The sequence below is a fragment of the Ascaphus truei genome, chromosome 4 (assembly GCF_040206685.1).
Source record: "Ascaphus truei isolate aAscTru1 chromosome 4, aAscTru1.hap1, whole genome shotgun sequence".
Taxonomy (NCBI): domain Eukaryota; kingdom Metazoa; phylum Chordata; class Amphibia; order Anura; family Ascaphidae; genus Ascaphus; species Ascaphus truei.
Genome location: NC_134486.1, coordinates 308,151,519 through 308,175,065, shown reverse-complemented (window position 1 = coordinate 308,175,065; position 23,547 = coordinate 308,151,519). Strand labels below are relative to the sequence as shown.

Below are 23,547 nucleotides of genomic sequence, written 5' to 3'. Positions count from 1 at the left end.
ATTATATAGAATATTGGATGTTAAAATGTTTACTGTATTTGTAATGTACAAAACAGCAGATATTAAACGAAATGGCTTTACTTCATTTTCTGGTTTAAGTGCACCAACCTAATACACCATTGTAATGTATAACACTGAATGCAGCAGTGAGGCTTCATCCCTTGCGGAGAACCATCATAAGTGTGTGCTTTGGGGGGGGGGGGGGAAGCTTTGTTTCTCCCCTTTCATCTTCACACATGGCAGCAGTGAAATAACAATGAAAGGTGAATAGGACTGCTCAAATAATTATATGAGGAGCCCCAGCAGTTCATGATGCTGAAAGCAAACATTTATGTCCCAGAAATGACAGCCATTTCAATAATGTTCCTCCATCAACAATAACTAAAAAACAACAACTATTACCTACTTAATTCCCATTAATCTTGTATTTAAAAGACTTTCTTTGCTAAGCCAAGTCCAGATTCATCTCCTTTGGTGCCAGAGGTACATGCAAAATGATACAGCAACTACTGGAACTGCATGGGCTTAAACAGATTCAACCTGCCTTTAAGATAGAGCACGTGTCATCTTTCATTATTTTTAGAAAAAGGAAATGCCACGTCACCAGATAAAGAAGACCAACCAGAACCATCATGCAGAAGCGCAGCCACTGGCAGAGAAATTGGGAAGAGTATATGTCACCCTCACATCTGAGCTACACCAATATTCAGGACCTGCACAGCAATGACTGAATAAAAACCAAGAGGTGCATTCATAACCTAGGATTATTCTGTTCCACGGATGCCATTTATCATATACCACATGTATTTTTGTTTTCTTTGACATATGTTCTATTTTGTCTGTATCAATGGAATATACAAGTCTCCCAAGGGATGGGTATTCAACCCTTCTGCCCTGGGTTTGAATCACCTACAGGGTCATGTAACTAACGCACTCATAAAAGGTTACCCAATTATCATTAGGAAAAAGCAGTACATTTGTTTTAATTGACACGACACAACAGATTAAGTATAACTTGCTAAATAAATAAAATACAGTGTCGTGAGTCAAGTGGACTAAAACGGCTGCATCCAACTAGCTGCGCTGTATGTACAGATCAACGGTTATTTGGATTAGGCCTCATATAGAGTAAGTATGTATACAGCTTTACATGGACATATATTGATCTAGATTCAGTAAAATAAAAAAATTGGTGCACAGGGTTAAAAAACACCAATTTATTTATTTTCAGCAGGAATATGTCAGTTACTTTTAAATGAAAAGTGTGCATATGAGCAATTAATGCCAAATTACCACTTCCTAAACTCCCATCTCTCTCTAGGTATCAGACTACCACCAAAAAATTGAGGATATTTTATTACCTACCCCAAGCTGGCATTAGGCTCATCTTGCCTTTGTATATAATGGCCACTACACACAAAGGCAACATAAGCCAACCAAAATTGGTGACAATTGTACAGGGTATTAACATATTAATATAACCCCATGGTATCCCGAAGTGCCTGGCTAGCCACCGTCGCCCCATGACTAGCTGACCACTTGGGCTACTGAAGGCTTAACATTTACACACACACAAATGTTGCAGTTTGTGTGTTTTATTTATCGGGCGCTTAAGTTGTATGTTGACCCCTTTGGTCCTTGAAGACATTAGTTTGTTTTCCGTGCATTGGTATCCTCAGACAAAGGGGTTACATTTATATCATTTTCTGTCATAGGTTTTTGTAAGAAATCCATTGGTAGAAAAAAGTGACATCTTTCACCCCCCCCCCCCCCCCTCCCGACAATCGAATCGCTAGCGCTGACTGACAAGATTTCTAGGAATCTCTACTCAAATAAATGGTCTGTTAATATGGTAATCAGCCTAAAAATTATCGCCTCAATCCCATTTTTTTTAATAACGCCAATCAGAGCAGCAAAAATTGATTTTAAATTAATCTAGTCTAGCCACTTGTCACCAGTACTTGTAATAAGGGATTGAAAATATTTCACATTGTATATACCCCCCCCCCCCCCCTTGTTGATTAGAATCTAGTGCAAATGATCATTTCCCACTTTGAGGTGTTGGTCTGGCCTCTTGTAAAATCTTCCAAGAAAAAAAAAAAAACAGTTTGTTGCTTACCTCACTGCTCTGGTTCATCTCAGGCCATGTCTGGTTTAAAGACGGCATGGAGGGCGATTTGCTAGGAGGAGCTTCTGCTGGGGAACTTGAAAAGCCTACGTCACTGGACTGATCCTCAGCTTCTGAAGAACACAAACTATGCCATTCATCCACCATTTATAACCAAGTTACTGCTCCACACCCAACATGGTTGATGTTTTTTCACAAATGAAGTTCAAGACTGTCACACACAAAAAACTTTTACAGTTTATGAATGAAAGCAATTGGATGCTTCTTCCCCCGCAAAAAAACACACAGAGCAGGAAACAGAAAAAAAATCAAATAAAATTAAGGGATTGACATTTGTCTCAGTAATGGTAGGATGGTAACTCAGTAATGGTTTTTCTTCCCCCCCCCCCCCCTCTCTCCTACCATTACGGAGTTACCATCCTGCCATATTGTGACAACTTCCTATTATCTGTATCTACGCACCATCAACTGGAAACTACATTTAAATAATACCAGTGCAGTGTGAGTGCTCCGTATAATCCCCATTAAATGTTTGCATTTAGTACACTATATAAAAGGGTGAAATGATCTAATATTCACACTGAAGGTGATTTTCTCCAAAATTGTACACCCTATGTTCTTCTCTCCTGTTGGGTTTTCTTTAAAGAATTGTGGTCTAATATTTGGTATCTGTCTTCCATCATTTTCTCGTACAATTGGTGGGATATGTACCCAAGGATGATATTGATTAAGTGCACGGTTTACTACTATACACTATTTTCTTTTCTCTTTTTTTTTATACATTGCACGAAGCACCGATTGAGGAAGAACAGCGCTGAAGAGGACTATTTTGTCTTTAGTACCAACATAGGATCTGGACAATCCTCGTCACCTCCTGGCTGCAGGACTTCCAAATTTAAGAGGTGATCATTGATCACATTAACATTTACTCACCTATCAATATATATGTGTTGATTTGATATCTATTATTGCGTTGTATTATATGGACGTTTGTATCACATTTTAGGGATATAGCAGAGGTTGTGCTTTTTTCTACCAGATTGTTAAAGTACCCCTACAAAAGTGGAGGAAGTGCCCATCAAGACTACCAGAATGTGCTAGGCTGTTTCCCCATAGCCAGGGAAAGCCGTGGTCTGTTTCCCCAAGCAATCTACGGCTTTACCGCCACGACTAAACAAAATGAAGGCACTTCAAACAACAGCAACTAAATACATGGTAAGTGGAACAATAATATTTCTCTCTTTATAGCGCTGACAGCATATGCAGCGCTGTACAAAAGGCATCCCTGCACCAGAGTTTGCAATCTATTTTTGGTGCCTGGGGCACAGGGAAATTGAGAGCCAATAATGGCATTAGAACGGAGTTCACCCGCTTCAATGGCAGTTACACAAGCACTGAGCTACTCTGGCAGCCCCATAATAAAACGTACAAAAAAAATCCCTTACTAGGCAACAGATTGTCAGAAGTACAAGAACGGGCTACGATGCAGTTACATATAAAAGATCATTTTTATTAAGCAGTGTATAAAGGAGGGTTGCAGTCCTGCCACGCATTTTGAACCTGCTCTGGCGCTTTATCATAAAGGTTTTCTAGAAAGACTAAATATATATATATAACATGGAAGTAGAATGTGGCGATGGAAAGATTTAATTACATCAAAATTATCAAGGTGGTACATGATAGGTGCATTTTTTCAGATAGAGGAACATTAAAAGCTGAAGCTAGGGGGTGGCAAGCAAGGAAAATGTGAGGAAGTACTTCTTCACTGTAAGTGCAGTGGATGCATGGGAACCTCCCAGCAGAAATAGCGGCTAAGACTACAGGACTTTATAGCTGCTAGGGATGGTTACAAACATATCCCAAGTATATAAAGAAGAGAAGGGGTTTATAGCAGCAGGGAAAACAGGTAGCTTAGGTGGGCCTTACGTTCATTCTTTGCTGTCAAATTCTACGTTTATATGTCCCCTAACTGAAATGGGGTATGGTAAAATGAACATTAAGATGGATTGGTCATTCATATTGTATATTTGCCAAACCGTTTAAAATTCTTAAGGTTAATAATAAATCTTCCATGGAAAGTTCTCTACAAAAAAAATAAAAGAACACCCATGTGTAATAAAGCTTGAGGTGTTACATGGTTGGATGGCAAAGAATGGCTACAAGAGTTTTAATTAATAAAGATTGGTCCCTAAAAGGGTGATTAGATACCACGGAGAATAACAATGTTATAACCAAACTCTTGAAGTGCCGTTGCTTCAAAACTTGTTGAAATAAAAGGTTATAGTAAAAGTCTATTGTTACCTGCAGCATCATCCAAATCTATTAGTTTGGGCATTAAGCTTTCGGGCAGTTTTTCAGGCAGGTCATAGCCATTTTTTCTTGCCACGACTAGATGAAAAGCTGCACAGAATTCGTCCAACGTCAGTGCTCCGTCCTTATCAAAATCTGATAGCTCCCTGCAACACATGACCAGGAATATCTCCAACCATTCTCTTATATCATATTTATTACAACACAAACACATACTGTATATGTATACAGATACACGACATAAGTGGGATCAATGCTCGAAGCACCTAATCCTAGAGCACCTTTTTCTGTTACATAGATTTCAACAATTTGCAAGAAATCCCAAGTATCCATTGACATTTTAATAATCAGGTAGAGATGGGCAAACTTTTCGTTCAAGTCTGACAATTTCCACAATTATTTCAGCTCCCCAAAAAAAGACGTTAAAAATTAAGTACACTTTTGACCATGTAATTCAGAAATAGCATTTGCTTGCTCAAAACTTTTATATTTTAAATAATGCTGGAACTTGCAAGGACCCCCAAAAAACTACAAAGTCATTTAGGATTTATTCATATCTAAAGTAACTATATGACTAAATGGCTAAAATCAGTACTCTTGTATTAACTCAAGTGTGCTTAGGTGCTATACCACCATACAGTACGATCTTATTCTAAGATAAAAGGTGTCTTGTGAAAAAGTATCCCCTATTTAACAGTCTATGTTAACAGGCTGCACACCGATAAAACAGGTCGGGCAGGAGTGGCCAACTCCAGTCTTCAATGGCCACCAACAGGTCACGTTTAAAGGATATCCCTGCTTCTGCATAGGTGGCTCAATCAGTGGCTGAAGCATGCAAATCCATAATAACTGGCTTGTTGGTGGCCCTTGAGGACTGGAGTTGGCCACTCATGATTTACATTTGTGAAATTTCGTTGTATATGCTTTTTTGGCTTGATATCAGATATGTAGAATGGGTCACAAAGCTAATAACTTCATAACACTATCTGCAGCATGAAGTAAACAGGAAAGTTACATGTAGTTGTATCATGTGAAATGACCACTAAACTTTAGCACAATATCAACTTCAAACCACAACAAAGTTCAACTTACCAGATATGGGAAAGCTCGAGAATAGGCAGCTTAGACTTTGTAAAAAACTCTTTTGCTGAGGATCCTAAATAGCATATGATCAGGTTAATATAGTCAAAATATTTTATTGCAAGTCAATAGGATTGCATATTGCACAACTACATTTCCTAGACTGAGAAATAAGTACAAATATATATGTATACAGCAAGAGCGCGCAAAGTTTGAGACACTTTCTCCCCCTCTTAAATATTTCATAACTGGAGTATGGCCACTATTCTAAGGCTGCGCTTGTAGTGCCGGCGACGCGATCGATGACGTCACCTGTCGTGAAAGTTGAATTTAAATTTTAAGCGACATCGCTGGCTACAAGGCCAGTGGCACGGAGGCTCCTGATTGGCCGCAAAGGGGAGACAGTCGACGAAAAAAATCAAATAACAGTGACTACCAGATTTTTGGTAGCACTGTTGCTCCGTCGCATGCACTATAAGCGCCGCCGACGGCGACAATGCATTTGTTTTGACGCAACGGTCGTGTCGCCGGCACTATAAGCGCAGCCTTAGCCTGCTAGTTTATATCATTTATTAGTAACTCCCTCTTCTACTGAATTCATGAAGCAAACATTGAATATTCAGACTGACACCACCTGACAACTCTACCATGTTGTCATACGATCTAAAACAATGAACAAAACCCATCATTAAACCTTTTCCAAGCAATACTTGTGCTGGTTTCATGCATGACAGAATGTAAAAATAAAAATAAATAAAAAGAGAGAGAGAAGTACAGTAATAGCATCATTGTGTCGATGTGGAAATACCAGTCTGCCCAGCAATAAACACATGAACAAACAGACTTGCACAATAACCTGTTGGCATTCATATGGGGATTTAAATAACATCCAGATATATAAAAGGTAGCATTTAATTATCTACCTACTTCATCTCTCTATTAAAAGGAGCCTTGCTTGCACACATCCCTGAAATGCCCCCCTTCGAGCTCACTTACAGTATATGCAGCTATTCACCAACTTCCATGTTGGCTACTGGAAGACATCACTGCAATAAAAACCGGACGGGCCACAAAGCTTCATGGCTGTATTTTCATGAAGACTATAAGAGCCGCAAGGCTGTTTTTTCGACGAGTCAACAAAAGGGAAGTGTTTTAGTAAGGGGTTTAGCTCCATATTAACAGAAGCTGCACCACAGCCGAGTGTTGTAGTGTTCAGAAACGGTTAAAAAGCTTAGCTGCCAAACAAGCAGAAATACATTTACCAGGAGCCAAGGGCAGACAATTATCCCGAAGTATCTGGGGTAGCTCTGAGATGCTCTGTGGTCTCTACCACACCAGAAAAAGGTTCACAAGTAATCTTATAAACCTGACATTTTAGGACACCTTTCTAGTTCCCAATATAGTTCAATTGATTATATGGCAATCCTGACAGCATATTGATGTTGCTTAAAGCAGCAATTCCCTCCAGAAGCCTATATGCGTTAGACTTGTATAATGTTCGCATAACCAAAAAAAGTGACGGAAAAATCAAGATAATCTCAAACAAAAAGAAATAAGTTGTTTAAAATGGCTAACAGTGCAGACTGCAGCTTTAAGTCTGTCCTACAGTTACCTTGGTTTTGAGCATGTTCATTGCAAATCCTCACCTGGAATAAATCCATTCAGGTCAGGTTGAATGTTTTTGAACTGATTTACATAATACTGTCTTTGTTCATCTGTAATCTTCCAGGGATCATCATAACTACTCGACTGTCTACGAATTTCATTTGTGGTGGTGGCAGATGCCACTGTGCGCACAGTTGTCTGGTCCTGGAATTAGAAGTTAATTTTCTCCTCAGTCTTAACCATGCAGAATGAATGAGAGTGGGGGAGACATCCCTATACGCAGAGCAAACGCCAAGATGTGCTTTTATTTGTCACATTGCATGTCAAACTAGCAGAAAACAGAATGATGCCTCAGAATACGGACAGGAAACCTAAAGACAAAAACCTAGATTTGTAGTTACCTTTTGGTTTTCCCCGGCAACCCTTAGAAATCATTAACCATTTGCTAATGTGGGTCAGTAATAACCCCTTCACAAAAAAAAACCACAGCAATGTCTGTTATAAAGAAATTGGTTAAACGCCCAATACAAGAAGATATTTCTACAGTGCTACAAGGTTTGGGAGGCTTCTGTTAAAGAAAGAGAGGAGCATGCAAAAGGCCACGAACAATGAATATGGATGAAAGCTCTGCAGCAAAATAAAAGCAGCGATAGATGTCAAATGGAACCCATATCTGCCTCAATTAATATTTCTAAAATGATTGCATTTTTCCCGGACAAGAGCATTTCTTTCCACCTCTGTTTCACACATTGTTTATTGAACACATTAAAAAGGGGGGTGGAGGGTGGTCAGCCTGTGCTGAAGCGAGTTCAGACATGGCCCGAAAACACATGAATTCCTAAGGTGGGATCTCAATGAATCAATGCATTGTTGCTACTTCTCACAAGTGGAAAGATGAGCCCCACAAGTAAAGCAACTGAAGGAATCGAAACTTCCCTATCCTTGGCATTTCACCTGCATTAGGGAGCTTCAATAATATTAAAATTTACTCTGCAGTGGAAAAAACAAACAAACCTCCATTATTCCGTAACACACACACGTCAGGGTGGGAAAAAGATATTAGAAAGGTTACACATCCATGTCATCATGACCTCTATATTCAATTTACAATACAAAAAGTTACTGAAAGTCTAAAGTAAAACCAACCACTAAATTCTAATCCATATGTACCAAAAGCCTAATGTACACACAAATAGGCAAACAGTAGGTTGCATTTTAAAATGACTTGAAACCACAATGCCACATCAATAAAAAAAAAAATTTTCAAAAGAGAACAATGACATCATCTGTTTTTGCATTATCAGCTCGCTCAGCCTCAGTGAGCTCAGTGAGATGGGCAGGAACGATGCAAAATTTTAAAAGAAACAGAAAGATGCATGAAAAAAAAACAAAAAAAAAAAACCTGGAGCCATTCAAATGAAGCAAATCAAAATGCAACTAATAAAATGTCACACCTGGACAGAGGCAGGATGCATGGCTAAAAGAGCACCGCTTGGTGGGGTATCAGCAAAACTGACCCAATTTTCCTGATGGGGAAGCGGAGAGTGTGCAGACCAAATTCCTTCACCAGACGAGCCGCCTGCAACAGATTATAAAACAAAGCTTATGACATGGAAGTCAAATGCCATCTTTTATTTTACTTCTATTTATACATTTTAAAAACGTATTTAAACACAGTACTTTTTTTTGTTTATTTATGTGGTACCTTAACTAACTGTTTTTCATGGTTGACTGCAATCAAAACCCCCATAACTTTCTAAGCCCCAAATAAGTCGGCCTTAAGAGAGTAGGACTACTGATTATTCTGAAACTAATGTATTCGTGCTGGCTTTATTATTCTACTTCTTTCCATATAGTAGAAATTCAATATGCCCATCAGCTGCCCGTTTCTGCTGGACACAGAAGTGCCTCACAGGACAGAAATCCAGCCTGTTGTGAGCTTCAGCAATAATCATTTGAAGGTGATTTGTTAGTACTGCAGTCATTCTGTTGGAAGCTGGGTCGGGATTGACCCCATCCATGGAAGCTATATTCTCCTAACAAATGGCCTGGCTCACAAAAATGGCTTTGTTCCTCTAACCTGCCAATTTATTGACCACTAAAACAAGATCAGTAAATAAACTAGTCCGGAAAAGTGCAGTTTAATTAATGAATCCCTTCAGTGCCACAGAGCCTACAATGCATTGCACAACTCTTGCTCTGAAAGCAATAATAACGTTCTTTTTATGTCATTTTCATTTGATTATATATGTCGAAGGAACGACTCGTACCGGTTTGTGCTTCATTATAAGGTGCCCAGAAAGGACCAGAGCCTGCCACAGGCCGCTCGTTGTTGCCGCCGCTGGCGTGCCGGCTATGCTTCCTCCATGAATGTGGAGAGGTCGGCGGGGACTGCGGCGGTGAGTCTGTGGGAGACGTCGATTCCTGACGGGACAAAAAGAAAAAACAATTCCAAAACCTTGTGAGCCAGACATAATGGCCCTTCTTCTGATGCAAGACGCAGCATTGGAGGGGTCATTCAGTCCAATTAAATAAGTAGATTTTTTTTGCAGGTGGCCACCACCTGTTGATACCAAAAATACAAGTTAGTTTTTTTTTTGCTCTAATTTTAATCTCCTTGTAAAACACTCATCTTAATTTTTTCTATTTTTTCTTTTTTTTTAAATTAACCTTTTTAGTGCTGGAGGTCCACAGTGCCAGCGGACCGCCAGCATTTGCAGTCATTATGATCGATTCAGAACCCATCGCATGACCATCACCACCGGACAATAAAAAGGAAAAGAGCCACCCCCACTTCTGGCAACCCCAATGACCCTGGAAAGCCAGCATTTTGCAATCACTTAGCTGGTACATTAATAGGGCCCTTTGGCATGCCAGGTATTGTTAGGGCACTGAAAAGGTTAAGAGTTTAACCCTTTTGCCATCCCTAACACAAGTAGAACACGAAGCAAATGGCTGGCACGCCACTACGGATCCCCAGAGATTGTGGGAGTGGGTAAGAGACTTGCATTTATTCCTTATGACCATAATAGTTAAGTACTCTGATTTGGATCATTCCCATAGGATGCCTTATTGCTTATACTCCTTTAAGTGACTCACAGGTCATTTCTATTGTACCCACTCCTACTTATTCTATTTTGGGGCTTTTCTAAGATACGTTGATGTTTGGATGAAGTTGTACTGGGGTGGAGCACCCCATTTCCCCATTTGCCATCCCTGCCAGATTGCCCAGTAGTGGATACTGCTAAGCAACACTAAGACATCTATGGAAGTCAAAAAAAGAGACAGATAATCCCTGGTTTATTCACTCACGTACGACCTGCACTGTGTGACACCTTTCCAGCCTTGATCAGATTTTTGATTGCAATGTCAACAAAATGAAGCATATCTACAACTACCTGGCAGATTTTAACCATTTTTTTGCAGGGTAATGTTGAGCCTAAATAGCCACATTTTCTGCATACATTTCTGGTGTTTACAGTAATTTGTACTTTTAGAAAAAAGACAATTTGTGTTATTTTTAATATTCCATTTTAAGATTATGCATGTCCCTTTCAAATAGTGTTGGGTAGGTAATTAAGAACTGAAGTGAAGTGAGGAGGGGTTCGGGGGAGGGGGGTGGGGTGTCAGACGGGGAGTCCAAAACCATTGCAGTCCAACAACAGCAGAAGTACAATATATATATTTTTTAACAAAACCTCCAAAATAAAAGTTTCTGACCACAATTGCAAGTTTCAGCTGTTTGAGTCACAAGCCATGCATCCAAAATTGTTGACCGAACACAAAAGTATCCGTGAAGCATTGCCATTTTTCGCAAGGGTGCATACTCTACTTTTATACACACATTTCAGCACCCATCATAATAAATATACACAGTTATACTTTTATTCAAGGAGAACTTTTTCCAGCTGACTTACTGCATTCAAGCTTTGGATGAGTCTGTGTGGTACTCATAGATTTCGATCACAAACTGCACAAATGCACCTATGTTTATTCATTAAGGATGGCAAAATAAGAAATGTTTTAAGGGCATAATAAGTGTTATCTGGAGATTTGTGTTCCCTCTAATTGGCATCCAAATTGTTAAACTGACCATGTAATACTGCTTAAAATGTACAAAATAGTTTTTTTTTTTTAGCATAAAAATATATTAGCGGTATAGATCTATATCCATCTCACATCTACAGACATGCTTGAGAAAAATAAAATGTTTTTCAATTGACAATTTTTCAAGACATTAACCTTTCACAAGGTATTAATTGTTACATCTGTTGTTTTAACCCATCATTTTAAAGCACTGCTACATTTAAATCTAGGAAATAAAAGGCAAAATCAAACGCATCTCCAACCATGCAAAAACATTACATCTAAAATGAGTTGTGTGCCCTGATGGATAACCAGATAAAGGGAATGGTAATTGTGTGCTTCCTTAAACATGCAGGGAGCAGAAACTGCCCTGATACACACATACACAGCACGTGGGGTTCTTGGGATGCATGGACCTCTAGTTGTTGCTTTATTTGCTTAACATTAATCTGCCATGATGGCCTTGTGTGCGAGATTTGAGGAGACACCGAGCATGCCTTTTAGCTTGAACTGGTTTAACCCTTCCTTGTTACCTGCTGCTCTGCTGGGCCACGCGTCTGAATAACTTCATGGCTAACGGAGCCCTTTTTGGCTTGTATCCTGCCTGGTGGAGGAGGAATAACACCTGAGTAAGAAGCAGGGCTGTCTCCTTCTGAACTGTACGCAGCGGCTTGTCTTGAATCCTGCTCATTCTTTGACACCAGAAATCTTGGCAGAGGGAGGTCCTTCACTGTGAAAACAAGGACTTGTGAATTGTGGATGGGTGATCGCTTTGAGATCAACGTGGCTGAATGGCACAAGGTAGTTGCAGAATTTGACATCACTTTGGAATATGTTTTATAATATTACATTTAAAGGTACAGTACCATTTAGAACATGGAAATGGAGGCGGTTCTTACAGAGTTGTGCCAACAAGTTTCATTCTAAGCAGCACAACAAATTAATTTTGGGGTGGAAAACAAAACCTGTTGTGCTCCGTAATCTTCTATGGCATGAGGATTTATTAATCAGTTAGATAAAACGTATTGGCACAATTAAAGCAAAGATCTTTTTCTCTAAACACCATAGAAACATGGATTTCAGAATCAAATGTGCAAATCAATTTTATATCTTGCCCTCAAAATTAGAAGTAAATAAATGTTTCTCATTGAAGTGTTCATGGAAACAATTGTCTTTAAGAGAGAGTGAGTGACAGGGTTGCACTTTTAATGGTATTGCCACTGTAAGTATTTCTAGTCTCTTCTTTAAACAGCGCAGAAGACTTGTAGACAAAATATTATGTTGCACTGCTTTGCTTGGTCTTAATTTAGCCTGCAGTCAGGAAATAAAACGGTCATCGCCTGCTGTCAGACTGCTATTTGACAACCTGAAATACAGTTGGAGGGGGCTTTTAAAAGATAGTGAATGTGGTTCAAAAAAACTGATCAAACAGAACACACAGTTTATAACAAACATGTTACAGTGAATGGCGGATACAATGGGTCTATGTGTATCTTTATATAGGTTTCCGTAACGTACCACCTGTAAAGCAAAACCTATACAAATTGTAAACGTGTCATCTTAATAGTGTTAATCAGCTTTCTCTTTGAAAGTTGTCCATATGCCAAAATGAAACTGCATCTAGCACACACGCTTCTGATTTTTAAATCACACGGCACACAATCAAAACCTCCACAAGTAACCCAGTCTTCCACCCAGTACTATATACAGAATAACACGAATAAGCACACACATTTCCATGTACTGGTATCTCAAGCGCTCAACTGTGAAAGAAGCTTGTTGTGTTGATGTACTAATTTTTGTGACTGAAGTTGAAATGTTGCACCTCAAGAGACACAAAAACAAGCCCTTTACATTTTTGTTACACACAATGCCTTTAAAAATTCTTGCTCCTCGCCCATTTTGCTAATGTTTAACCACATGAATGAGGGCAACCTTTAACCCCCGATTCACAATTTAACAGGCTTTAAAAAAGTTTAAATAAATATATGTGGAAAGAAGCTGAAGTGACCCCACTTTACCTCAGTCTGATATCACATCTGCTGCCTTCCTGTACTGTAGGTATGCAGATAGGAGAGAGGTGGCGGTGCACAAGTGAAGAATTCACCAAGGGTTGGTATGCAGAAGTTAAAAAAAAAAATTATTGGCGCATTAGTAGAGGGTAAAAAATAAACACTTGCGCGTTTCGCGCCCAATGGCGCTTTATCAAACATGATAAAGCGCCATCGGGAGCGAAACGCTTAAGAGTGTTCTTTTACCCGCTACTAATGCGCAAATACATTTTTTAACTGCTTTGCATACCAAACCTTGGTGAATTTTTCAGCTGTGCACCACCACCTCTCTCTTCTATCTGCATACCAGCCATCAGCAGCACGCCGACCACGGCTCACTTTGCTAGAGATCCCGCAAGTACCTCTCAAGTTTCCTTTTCACAGTAACTAATCAGCTATTGAATCTAGCGGAGACGGCTTTCTGATATTCTATTGTGACTAAAATAATTTTTACTATACCAGGTCCTTCACTCACGGATGTAGACCTGTGTTTTAATCAGTCACAGCATTTACATGCATTTAAAAAAGGTACCACATGGACTTTTGCTGTCGTGAATTAGAATTCTTTTCCTACTGGGATTTATGCTGTATTCTCTACGTGTGAATCGACATCCAACTGTTATAAAATCTCGTTTTCTGCAACACTTATGCATTTCTTTGCTCCCTGCTATGCATGAGGTTTTTTGATGCACTGCTCCGTTTGGGATCTTCTCAAAAATCTCTGTACTGTAGGTATACTGCCATGAGTGATATGCCCAGAGTGCGCTACTCACCCCAGTTGGCAGAGTAAGTGGTACTGCCGTTATATAAACTGTACTCTTACACATTGCGATACCAAAGCTGAGGAAGTTTATACATATATCACACATTAAATAAGTTAAAGTGACAAAAACCCTCCACCATACAGTGTGCAGTGTGCAGCAAATAAAAATATAATTTGTCAGCACATTCAGGTCTCAGGTCGGTAACCCCACTTTTTCCCCGTTCTCTTAGCGTACAGTGCTTCAACTGCAGCCAGGGATTCTGGGAAATTACATGCAAATAAGCAAACATTAGCAAAAGGTGACAGTGTGCTCATTTGTATGTCATTTCCTAGAATCCCTGGCTACAGTGGAAACACGGTATGCCAAGAGATAATGGGGAAAAGCAGGGTTGCAGACCTGTCTGACGTGAATGTGCTCACAAGTTATATTTTTATTTGCTGTACGTATTTATCAAATGTGTTTGAGCGTGTTTTGATTGTGCCATATAATTACCTGTGTTTAAACTTTCAGCTCTCAATGGTAGACCAGACTGGGCTACTGCTACAAGTTTCAATGCAATGTAGAACTGGCTTCTTCCGAAATAGCCGAGCCTTGTTGCTCCGCACAGTTCCATTATCTGCAAAACAGAGGAAATATTTCTCTTACAATAGAGTCAAAAACCCATCCAGCAAACTTTCATTTGGCAGAGCAAACACACACACACACACACACACACACACACACACACACACACTTTCAGAAATCAATCACAAGTTTACTAAGCAACATTACCCAACTAAGGGCTTTATTTATGAAGGTCCGTTTTGGGGTAATGTACCCAATACAGCGTTAACTGCCATTGAAGCCAATGGCAGTTAATGCGGATCAGGTGCGTTATGCCTTAACAGACCTAAGCAAATCACCCCATAAGAATCAGAAAACATCAAGATATTAACGTAACATGGGCAGACTAGGTGGGCATGGGGTTCTTGTCAGACATCAATCTCTGTTAATATAATACAAAAACTGCACAGTGATGCTGAAAATCGATCGTTAAAAAACAAAAAAACAAACACCACACACAAGAACAAACATTTAAAAAATGTAATATGTTGTGGGTGGCTGATATTTTAAGGCAGGGAAATCAGTAGATGTGTTACACATAGTTTGGGTGTAGTCTTAGGACTATTCTTTATGGGAACCACTCCACCCAAACCAAAATAACTGAACTAGAAAACCTCCCCACACCACCCATTGAAGAGACAATTTTACACAAAGTTGAAGTGGCATTGCGTCACAGAAATGCAGTAATGTATTTAATCTCATGCCCATAGTACCAAGTCTTTATAATGCACTGCTGACCAGTATTAAGGGACAAACTTGAATATGCCGTGTCAATATGATGTTTGTTTTGTTTTATTTATAATTTTAATGATCATACTACTCAGGAAAGTTTATAACACACTGCAGGGAAATATTATATTATAGGTTCTGAATTTGTATTAAAAGAAACTTTTTTTTAAAAATGTGTTTTTTAACCCCCCTCCCCTTTTTAAAAAAAATTAGTTTTCAATAGATACCGAAATATTGCCTGGTTAGTTGCAATGCTACAAAAATTTATTACAATCATTACATTTACGCAAAGCACGGTTTTCAGATCAGAGGCAAAAAACATTCCTGTTCCAATTCAAAATAGAGCATGCCCTGAATTCAGTTAATTTGTTAGTTAAAGCAGCAATACTACACTCACCCCCTTTTTATATGTAAAGAATGTGACAATGTAGAATTCTTCATTCTTACCTAAACTGGCAATCATTTGGTGCTCCTGTTATAAATCTGTAAAACGCCCGATTGTGTGCCTAATGAAATGGCCACCTTATAACTTTGTGCTGCACCTGATATGCAACATTATATTAATAACTTTAACAGCTTTCAGAGCAACAGACAGTGTGCTTGGAACACAGCAACAGATCTGTTTGTGATACTTTGTTGCCAAATGGCTTAGCTCAAAAAGGTGTGTGTCAGGGCCTGTTTCAAAAGAGGAAGTGGATATGACTTTCTAAATTATTGCTGTAGCAACCAAAAGATTGGTACATAAATAAAAAAAATGGCTTTAGAATTAAAACAAATGCAGACAGTATCTAATACTACATAACTGATTTATTTTAAAAACATAAGATTTTTCATGTTTTGCTGTTTTTAGAAAAGTAGCATTTTGTAAATAGACAGCCACAGAAGTAACCAGGCAAGTTTCCCCACATTACCCGACTTCAGCGTCGCTTTCCAAAGACACCACCCAAAGAGTCCAGCTCATCTAATCCTTCCCTGTGAGTAACACCAACTATATCCAGCATGGGACAAACAGGTTTATGTCTTCTGTAAAAACTAAGTGTTCAGAAACCATTCCAATATTACATAACCTGCAACATCAGTATTTCTATGGGAGCAAACAGTAGCTATGATAATAAGTGGCAGCACAGAAAGAGGGAGGCTTATTAAAGCAGCAGTCCAAGCGGCCGTATTTTTATGAAAAAAAATTCCCCTTTAATATGTGCATCAATACAATCCACACAATAAGCAATTAGCTAAGTTACCGATTGATCTGTTCTCCTGTGATCGATCAGGTTTTTTTTGTAAATAAGTATTCTCTCATAGTACAGAACTGATATATATTATAAAAACAAACAAAAAATAAATAAAACCACGTAGGATATTGCTTGGTCTGCAGCTTTAAAAGGTTTCACTTGCAAAATAAGGATATTGTAAAGATGTCATCTATGTTCACATCTATATGTACATTTTAAAGCGGTAGTCCAAGCAATATCCTATGTGTTTTTCTTTTAAAAAAAAATCAGTTCTGTACTATGAGAAAATACTTGTAGTAGCATTTAAAAAAAAAAAAAATCTGAAAGACATGGTTTCATGTATTATAATGTAACAGGCATTTTTTGTTTCTATAGCAACCATTTACAAAGCCACATCCCCTTCCTCTTCTAAAACAGGCTGTGGCACACATTTTTTAGCCCTGACCCCTCTCTAGCAGTGCACCAATTGTATCTAAGGCTGCGGCCCTGGTGTCGGTGCGTGTAGCCAAGATCCCCAGTCTGCACTGAGCTGCAGGGGGAAAGACGGGGTGGGAGTGACGGGAGCGCAGGCCTGACTTCACCCAGCAGGTTCGCCCTCATTGGCTGAACCGCCAGGGGGCGTAGCCAGCGCACGCACCGTTGCCAGTTCTGAAGAGAGTTTCTGTCTTCAGAAAAATCTGGCGGCACAGCAGCCAAGGTAGGTAGCGGGCACGGCCTCATTGAGGGACAGTTCTTGTCCCTGCAGGGCAAGCCATAGCGCGCTGCAGCAGGGACCTAGCCTTATGACTGCCTGGTCACCTGATCTTCCCCACAGAACTTTGCCTTTTTGGTCCTGATCTGCTGCACTGACAGCCATTTAGTGAAACCCCGAGCAAATCTTCGGCCATCGATCACAAGAGAATGCATCGATCTGCAACTTAGCTAATTGCTTATCATTGTGTGTATTGTACTGAAGCACATATTAAAGGGGGGGGGGGGGGAGGGGGAGAGGAGGAGAAGAACGGCAGCTCGGACTGCTGCTTTAAGTTGCTCTTTCAACTTGTCATTGTGCTCCTTTTCCAAGTAGCCTTCAGACGTGTGAGAGATTATTGTTCTTCGTACATCTACGTCCACTCAGTGAATGACCCCTTTAGTGGGAAAAGAGACATGCTTTGTCACATTAGTCTGCCAGTTTGCTAATACAACCCCTGCCGGATGAGCATGCTGTAGCAATAGCTGAAATTGAGCTGGACATGGCAGGAGACGGAAGAGGAACAACCCTCATACGATCAACATAGCAGAATTGGCTTCACTGTGTGGTCCTTGCCCAAAGCAGTTCTCACAAGGAAAGTTTTTTACACGGTACATGAAGTTTTAATATTTCTACCCAGACATGGCTGTGTAATGCAGCAGGCATAAGCTTATTAGATAGAGTACATGTTGAAATGGACAAGTAAAAAGTTACACACCAAATACTCATTTGCATATCATTACCCAGAATCCCTGGCTGCAGTGGAAGCATTGGTTGCCAAGAGATAATGGGGGAAAAACAGAGTTTCAGACATGCAAATGTGACCTCTTAATTTGTTGCACAATATTTCTACCCAAAGACCTCATTACAAGATGTCTAAACTCTTGATATCATGTTGGCCAAGAACCACCAATTCTGATAACCAACTTATAGAACCAAAGAAGTCTGCTCAGTAACACAAACACACTGGTTGCATCCCTATGTGCAGTAAAGTAGGTACACATTTTAACAAGCCAATACAAATAAAACCTTTGAACTTAAGGTACCCCTTTCTGTTTAATAGTTTAGCAATATATCAGAAGCAAAACTACAAACCACCACAACTGGTAGATGTAAGGAAAGATATGTGACAATGCTGTGAATTGAGCCTTTCCATTTCAAAACCACCTCCATGAAGAATCATTGTAATTTGTAAATGAAAGCCTACAATGCAATCTACACAGTCAAGAAGAATGTCTAACTTACAGACGGAACATTTTACATTATATTGGTTAGCAATATTGTAAATATTCACTTAGGTGGCTCTAGGTAACAGAACAAGGCAGCCATGTGACTGTTGCTTACTCTTGCAAACAAACAGATGTGCTAGCTAATCTGGAATCACTATTACAGAACTCCCTTCTGTGTCCAATGTGATTTAGCCTTTGCGATTTGCTCTGTCTGTGTCAAAAGTAGACAACCAGAAGTGTCAGATGAAACAGGCAAGAGACTCAGAGATGAATGGCAATTAGCCACTAACTAGAGCAGTTGAAACCAAAGCAAAAGTGAGAAAATACTTGTTCATTAAAAAGGTAGTCACTTTATGGAAAAACCTTCCAGTGGAGGGAAGGGGGTAAATTATACAACCGAAAAAAAAACATTAAAACGTAAATAGAAAGTGCTTTGGAGAGATGTACTGGAGCAGGAGAAAAGTCTAGTTTTCAAACTGCAGACTAGGGTTTCACAAAAACAACGTTTATCATGAAATTAATATTAATAATTGTATCCTGATATTAGGTTATCACTAAAATATATGTATTCAATAGAAAACATAACTAAGCACAACAAAAACTACAGAAGACATCGATAACATTTCCTCAACAACAAAAATCAATGTAAAATAAAAATTATATTTAGTTTTAACATTAAATATGGTTTGAACACATCTGGGATAATGTTGAAATTGGCAACTCTACCGAACGGTATTTTATGTTAAACTATGTAAACAGCTATCCTTAAAACATCAATGTCACCCATGGTGGGCTTATATTAACGCTTTAGTAAAATCCAATGCCAACTTATTCTCCATCATCATATCAGTATATTGCCCAACCCTATTGCAGATATGCAATATACACAGTACAAACAGATTTTATAAATCACTAAAACAGGCAGGCAGGCGCACACACACACACTTATTTTATCTTTACTATTAAATGCACCAATGTAATTGGCTTACATAGAAGGATGCGATTAGCCTTAAAGTAAACGTTTTTACATTTGATATATCCTATAGAAAAATAAATGTGCTTTCTTTATAATCCAATTCAAGTCTACCAGCAACTTATGTTTATCCGTTTCACTAAAGACAGCATCATAATTACTTTACAGTACAAACAGAACAAAATAAAACAACTATTTACCTGTACATTTAAGAACCAACAGTCTCATCACCAAGAGAGAAAAAGATTTTACAGCCAGCCATACCATCATGGAAATGTTCAAAGTTGAAAAATAATATTTATTAAATACATACAACTTTCTTCTGTTTAAAAAGCTACCACTTGTGTGGTACTGCTATTAGTTAACTATGGTCCTATGGAGGACCTCCACTCCCCTTGCAGGATCTTGGAACAAGTCCCTTCTCCTAGAGCAGAGGTAGCAACATGATACACACACACACACACACACACACACACACACACACAGCCCAGGCAGAAGGGACGTTGCAGCCGTGGGTTCTCCTTGCTCCGATCCGCTGCATTATGCCGACGTGCTACTTAACACTGTCCCTGTTCATACAAAGAACTAATCTTAGAACAGGAGAGGGGCACAGTCATTGCGTTCATCAGTGCACCGTCACCAAGCAGCTGAGCGAAAAGGGCTAATCCCAGACTAGCAACATCTCTGCTACCTCTGCATTGGGGAGAGAGGACTGCTGGGTCAGGCAGAGGTTGGGAACTGCACGTGAAGCCCTCGGGTCACCTGTTGCCCACCAATGTCCTAAAGCAGGTGGTGCACAAGATTTTCCAGGGGGTGGGGGCGTGCAGTGGTTGCGGAGGCCCTGCGCTCTTCCCCAAGCCACTTAAATTAAATGCCGGGGAATCGAGTGAGGCCTCTCCAACTTCTCTAACCTTGTCTTCAGCGCCGCGTCGCTAATGCAGCATGGTGGCAAATGCCGCTGTGGGGGTCACGAGACACCGCTGCGTCATTTGACGCCGGAGACAAGGTAAGGAGGGGGTAGACCAGGCAGGGGAAAAAAAAGTTTGTTACACACCCCTGCCCTAAAGAACAATCAAAAACAGGAAAACCCCTACTACCAGTTAAGTCAATTTTAGATTAGGAATAGCATGTTAATCAGGGCACACGAGTCCTTCATAAAGTCTACTGCATCTTGACAGTTGCAGATCAAAATTGATCAAATCTGCACAAACTTCCAGTACAATAATATCTGCCCTGTATAAGTCTGATCAGCCACGTGCACAGTTAACCAGTTGAGTTTATGTTACCCATTTCCCCCTCCCACATGGCAGTAGTTGGATGCTCCATTCAGCTAGCTCCACTGGTTGTCTGCAGTCTGCACGCTCCCCACTATTTCTTGGTCTCTCAAGTTGGAAGTTCCCTAGTAAGAGATGGTAACCATTTAGGAGTGCAGTTTGCTTTTTATAAACTCTGCTTATCAAAAAATAATAAATATTTTTAAAAAGTTGCATTTTCTCTGTGTAAATATATATATATATATATATATATATATATATATATATATATATATATATATATATATATACACACACACACACCATAACCTTAATAGTAGTGGTGATTACCTAGTCTAGTCTCAAACCTGCTTTGCCATTAAGACCAACCTCACGCTTATGATACCCATCAAGGTTGAAACATGTCTGTGAGTGGGTTTCATGGCTTTGCATCTCATCACAGCCTCTGTCTAAAAGCTGTGTTTATAACAGCATGCATTGGCTTGAGGATTGGCTTGTGTAATACGAGCTTGAGACAAAAGGTGGCACTGAGTGCTCATTTGCATGTCATTTCCCAGAATCCCTTGCTGCAGTGGAAGCGCTGTATGCTGGATGACAATGGGGAAAGACAGGGTTGCAGACCTGTCTAAGACATGCAAATGAACATACAGTAATATTTACAGTTGCTTTATGATTTACTGTGGAGGGTTTTTGTCACTTTTTTTTACCCACCATAACCTTAATAGTAGTGGTGAGATAGAGATATATATAGATATATAGATATTAGAAAAATGTTCTTAATTTTCAGACTTTCCCTGATTGATTTTTACAAATAACACGGAATCTCTCAAATATGAACGAACATCCAGCAACGCACATTGGAGTAAAAGCACTTTGCCACATAGCCCCCCACTTTGCCATTTTTACTGGGCGCTTCTTAATCCTTTCACTCTCCTTAACCTGCCCCATGCATGCCTGCTATGCAAGCTGTTTTTTAGGGGCTGATTGGAACCAAAGTGCGGTACTTATCTGGTGTTTTAAAATAGTAAGAGATTTTTTGAAGAATCTGTTTAATAAAAAAATAAATATTTCAATACCTCACAGGTCTCTTCAAATATACAGTCAGCACAGCTCTGTACGCTATAAATCATATCTTATTAGTCCACTATAAAGTGTCACAAACTGCAACAAATCTTCAGGTATTCAGTTCAGGACCAATACAGCTACTAGATACAGTACTTTGAACTACTCTTAATATTAAAGATGTTATTTTGCCAGGTTCCAAAGCCGAGTACTTGAGCAGAATTGTGCAACTTCACCTGCAACACTCTCCACATACAAAGCATGGGAAAGTGACAAAATATACACTGGGAAAGTTCAAGCCCCAGTCCAATTTTCAGGTGCACCGACGAGTATTCTAAAACTTGCCTCGGAAAATCTGGGGCTATCACCAACAAGACCCAGGTACATGCTGCAAACATTTCAGTGACATTTCTGCAGAGACTAATGGCCCATCAGATTAACACAGCAGGGGTCCATTAACACTGCCAGTTTCCCCGCTGTTAATCCGATGGGCCATTAGTCTGTCTGCAGAAATGTTGCAGCATGTACCCAGGTCTTGTTGGCGATTGCCTCAGATATGAGTGCAATAAAGTAACACTTTCTACCATTTTGAGTTACATTTGAAAATGTATTTTTGCAATGTTGGCCCCACAACAAATATTAAAACAATGTTTCAAACCAAGGTGCTAGGAAACCCAGCTGTGCCGTGACCCTCAGTCAGAGGGGGAAACACTCGGCTGGCTGTTATGCGGGCACCTCTCGCGCTGCCTGGAGATGTAGAGGCTGCGATTCACCTCTCCTCTCTATGCCCCTCACAGAGGAGAGAGAGAAGCCTCTATCTCCAGGCAGCGCAGGACGCACCCACTGAGTAGCTGACATGTTTCAGTTGTGGGAGAAGGTTGGAGGAAATAGGGAATGAGTGAGAGAAGCTGGTGCTTTTTGTAAGGTGGGAGAAGGTATACGGTGTGTAACAGACCATGAGAAGAACATGGTTATGATTAAGAAAGACTGAGTGCTGTGTGAGGTGGAGAAAATGTGAAATGTGTGTTGAGTAAAAGGGCGAGTAGGATGTGTGAGGATGAATGTGGAGGGTGTGCGAGTATTGTGTAAGGAGAGAGACACAGAGAGATGAGGTCTGAAGAGCAGGAGTGCCCCAAAATGTATAAATCCTTCAGGGGTGCCCCTCATCAGAAAAAGGTTGAGAAGCTCTGCATCAGGAACTACAAGACATTTGTGCTTTAGGTTCTGGGTAATGTTTCACACCTGTTGGCCAGCAGCACAATAACGTTTTTGTGAAGCTTGTCATTTGTGAGAAGTCTCCACTTCAATGCAGACATATGGCTTATCAAAAAGGGATGGGGGCCATATTTGGTTACTTGATGCTAACCGAGTTAAAAAGGTCTTTAAACATTTTTTTTTTGTTTAACTGGATTAGCAGCGTGAATCTAGTACAAGAACAATATATGCATTATGAAATACACATCCACGTGCTAGCGAAACAAATAAAATAGCAGGTAATGTTATGCTTTGAAGTCCCTAAATGTTAATCTGTCCACAAAACAGAAGGCTGTAAAATATAAAACAATGCCTTCTCTTGTGGCGGGGAGACTCAAATTGTGGAGTTAAGATGTAGTATGTGGTGTTGTGGTGGCATGCAGCAGGATGAAACCACAGAAGAAAACATTCAGGGTTGGAGAAAAACAACATTAAGA

At 39.7% G+C, this 23,547-nt stretch overlaps 1 protein-coding gene across 5 annotated transcripts in view; it reads right to left on the bottom strand.

Annotated features, from left to right (window-relative positions):
• Positions 1–23,547, bottom strand: part of REPS1 (RALBP1 associated Eps domain containing 1) — a 47,048-nt gene that overhangs the window by 21,019 nt on the left and 2,482 nt on the right. For 3 of the 5 annotated variants that reach the window (XM_075597797.1, XM_075597796.1, XM_075597800.1), the window contains exons 2-9: positions 14,517–14,640; positions 11,743–11,939; positions 9,394–9,547; positions 8,578–8,702; positions 7,165–7,327; positions 5,531–5,594; positions 4,430–4,584; positions 2,120–2,241 (exon numbers count right to left, since the gene is read on the bottom strand). In XM_075597797.1, the coding sequence (XP_075453912.1) occupies positions 2,120–2,241; positions 4,430–4,584; positions 5,531–5,594; positions 7,165–7,327; positions 8,578–8,702; positions 9,394–9,547; positions 11,743–11,939; positions 14,517–14,640 (1,104 nt within the window). The remainder of the gene's footprint in view (positions 1–2,119; positions 2,242–4,429; positions 4,585–5,530; positions 5,595–7,164; positions 7,328–8,577; positions 8,703–9,393; positions 9,548–11,742; positions 11,940–14,516; positions 14,641–23,547) is intronic. The other 2 variants (XM_075597798.1, XM_075597799.1) reach the window with 2 other exon arrangements.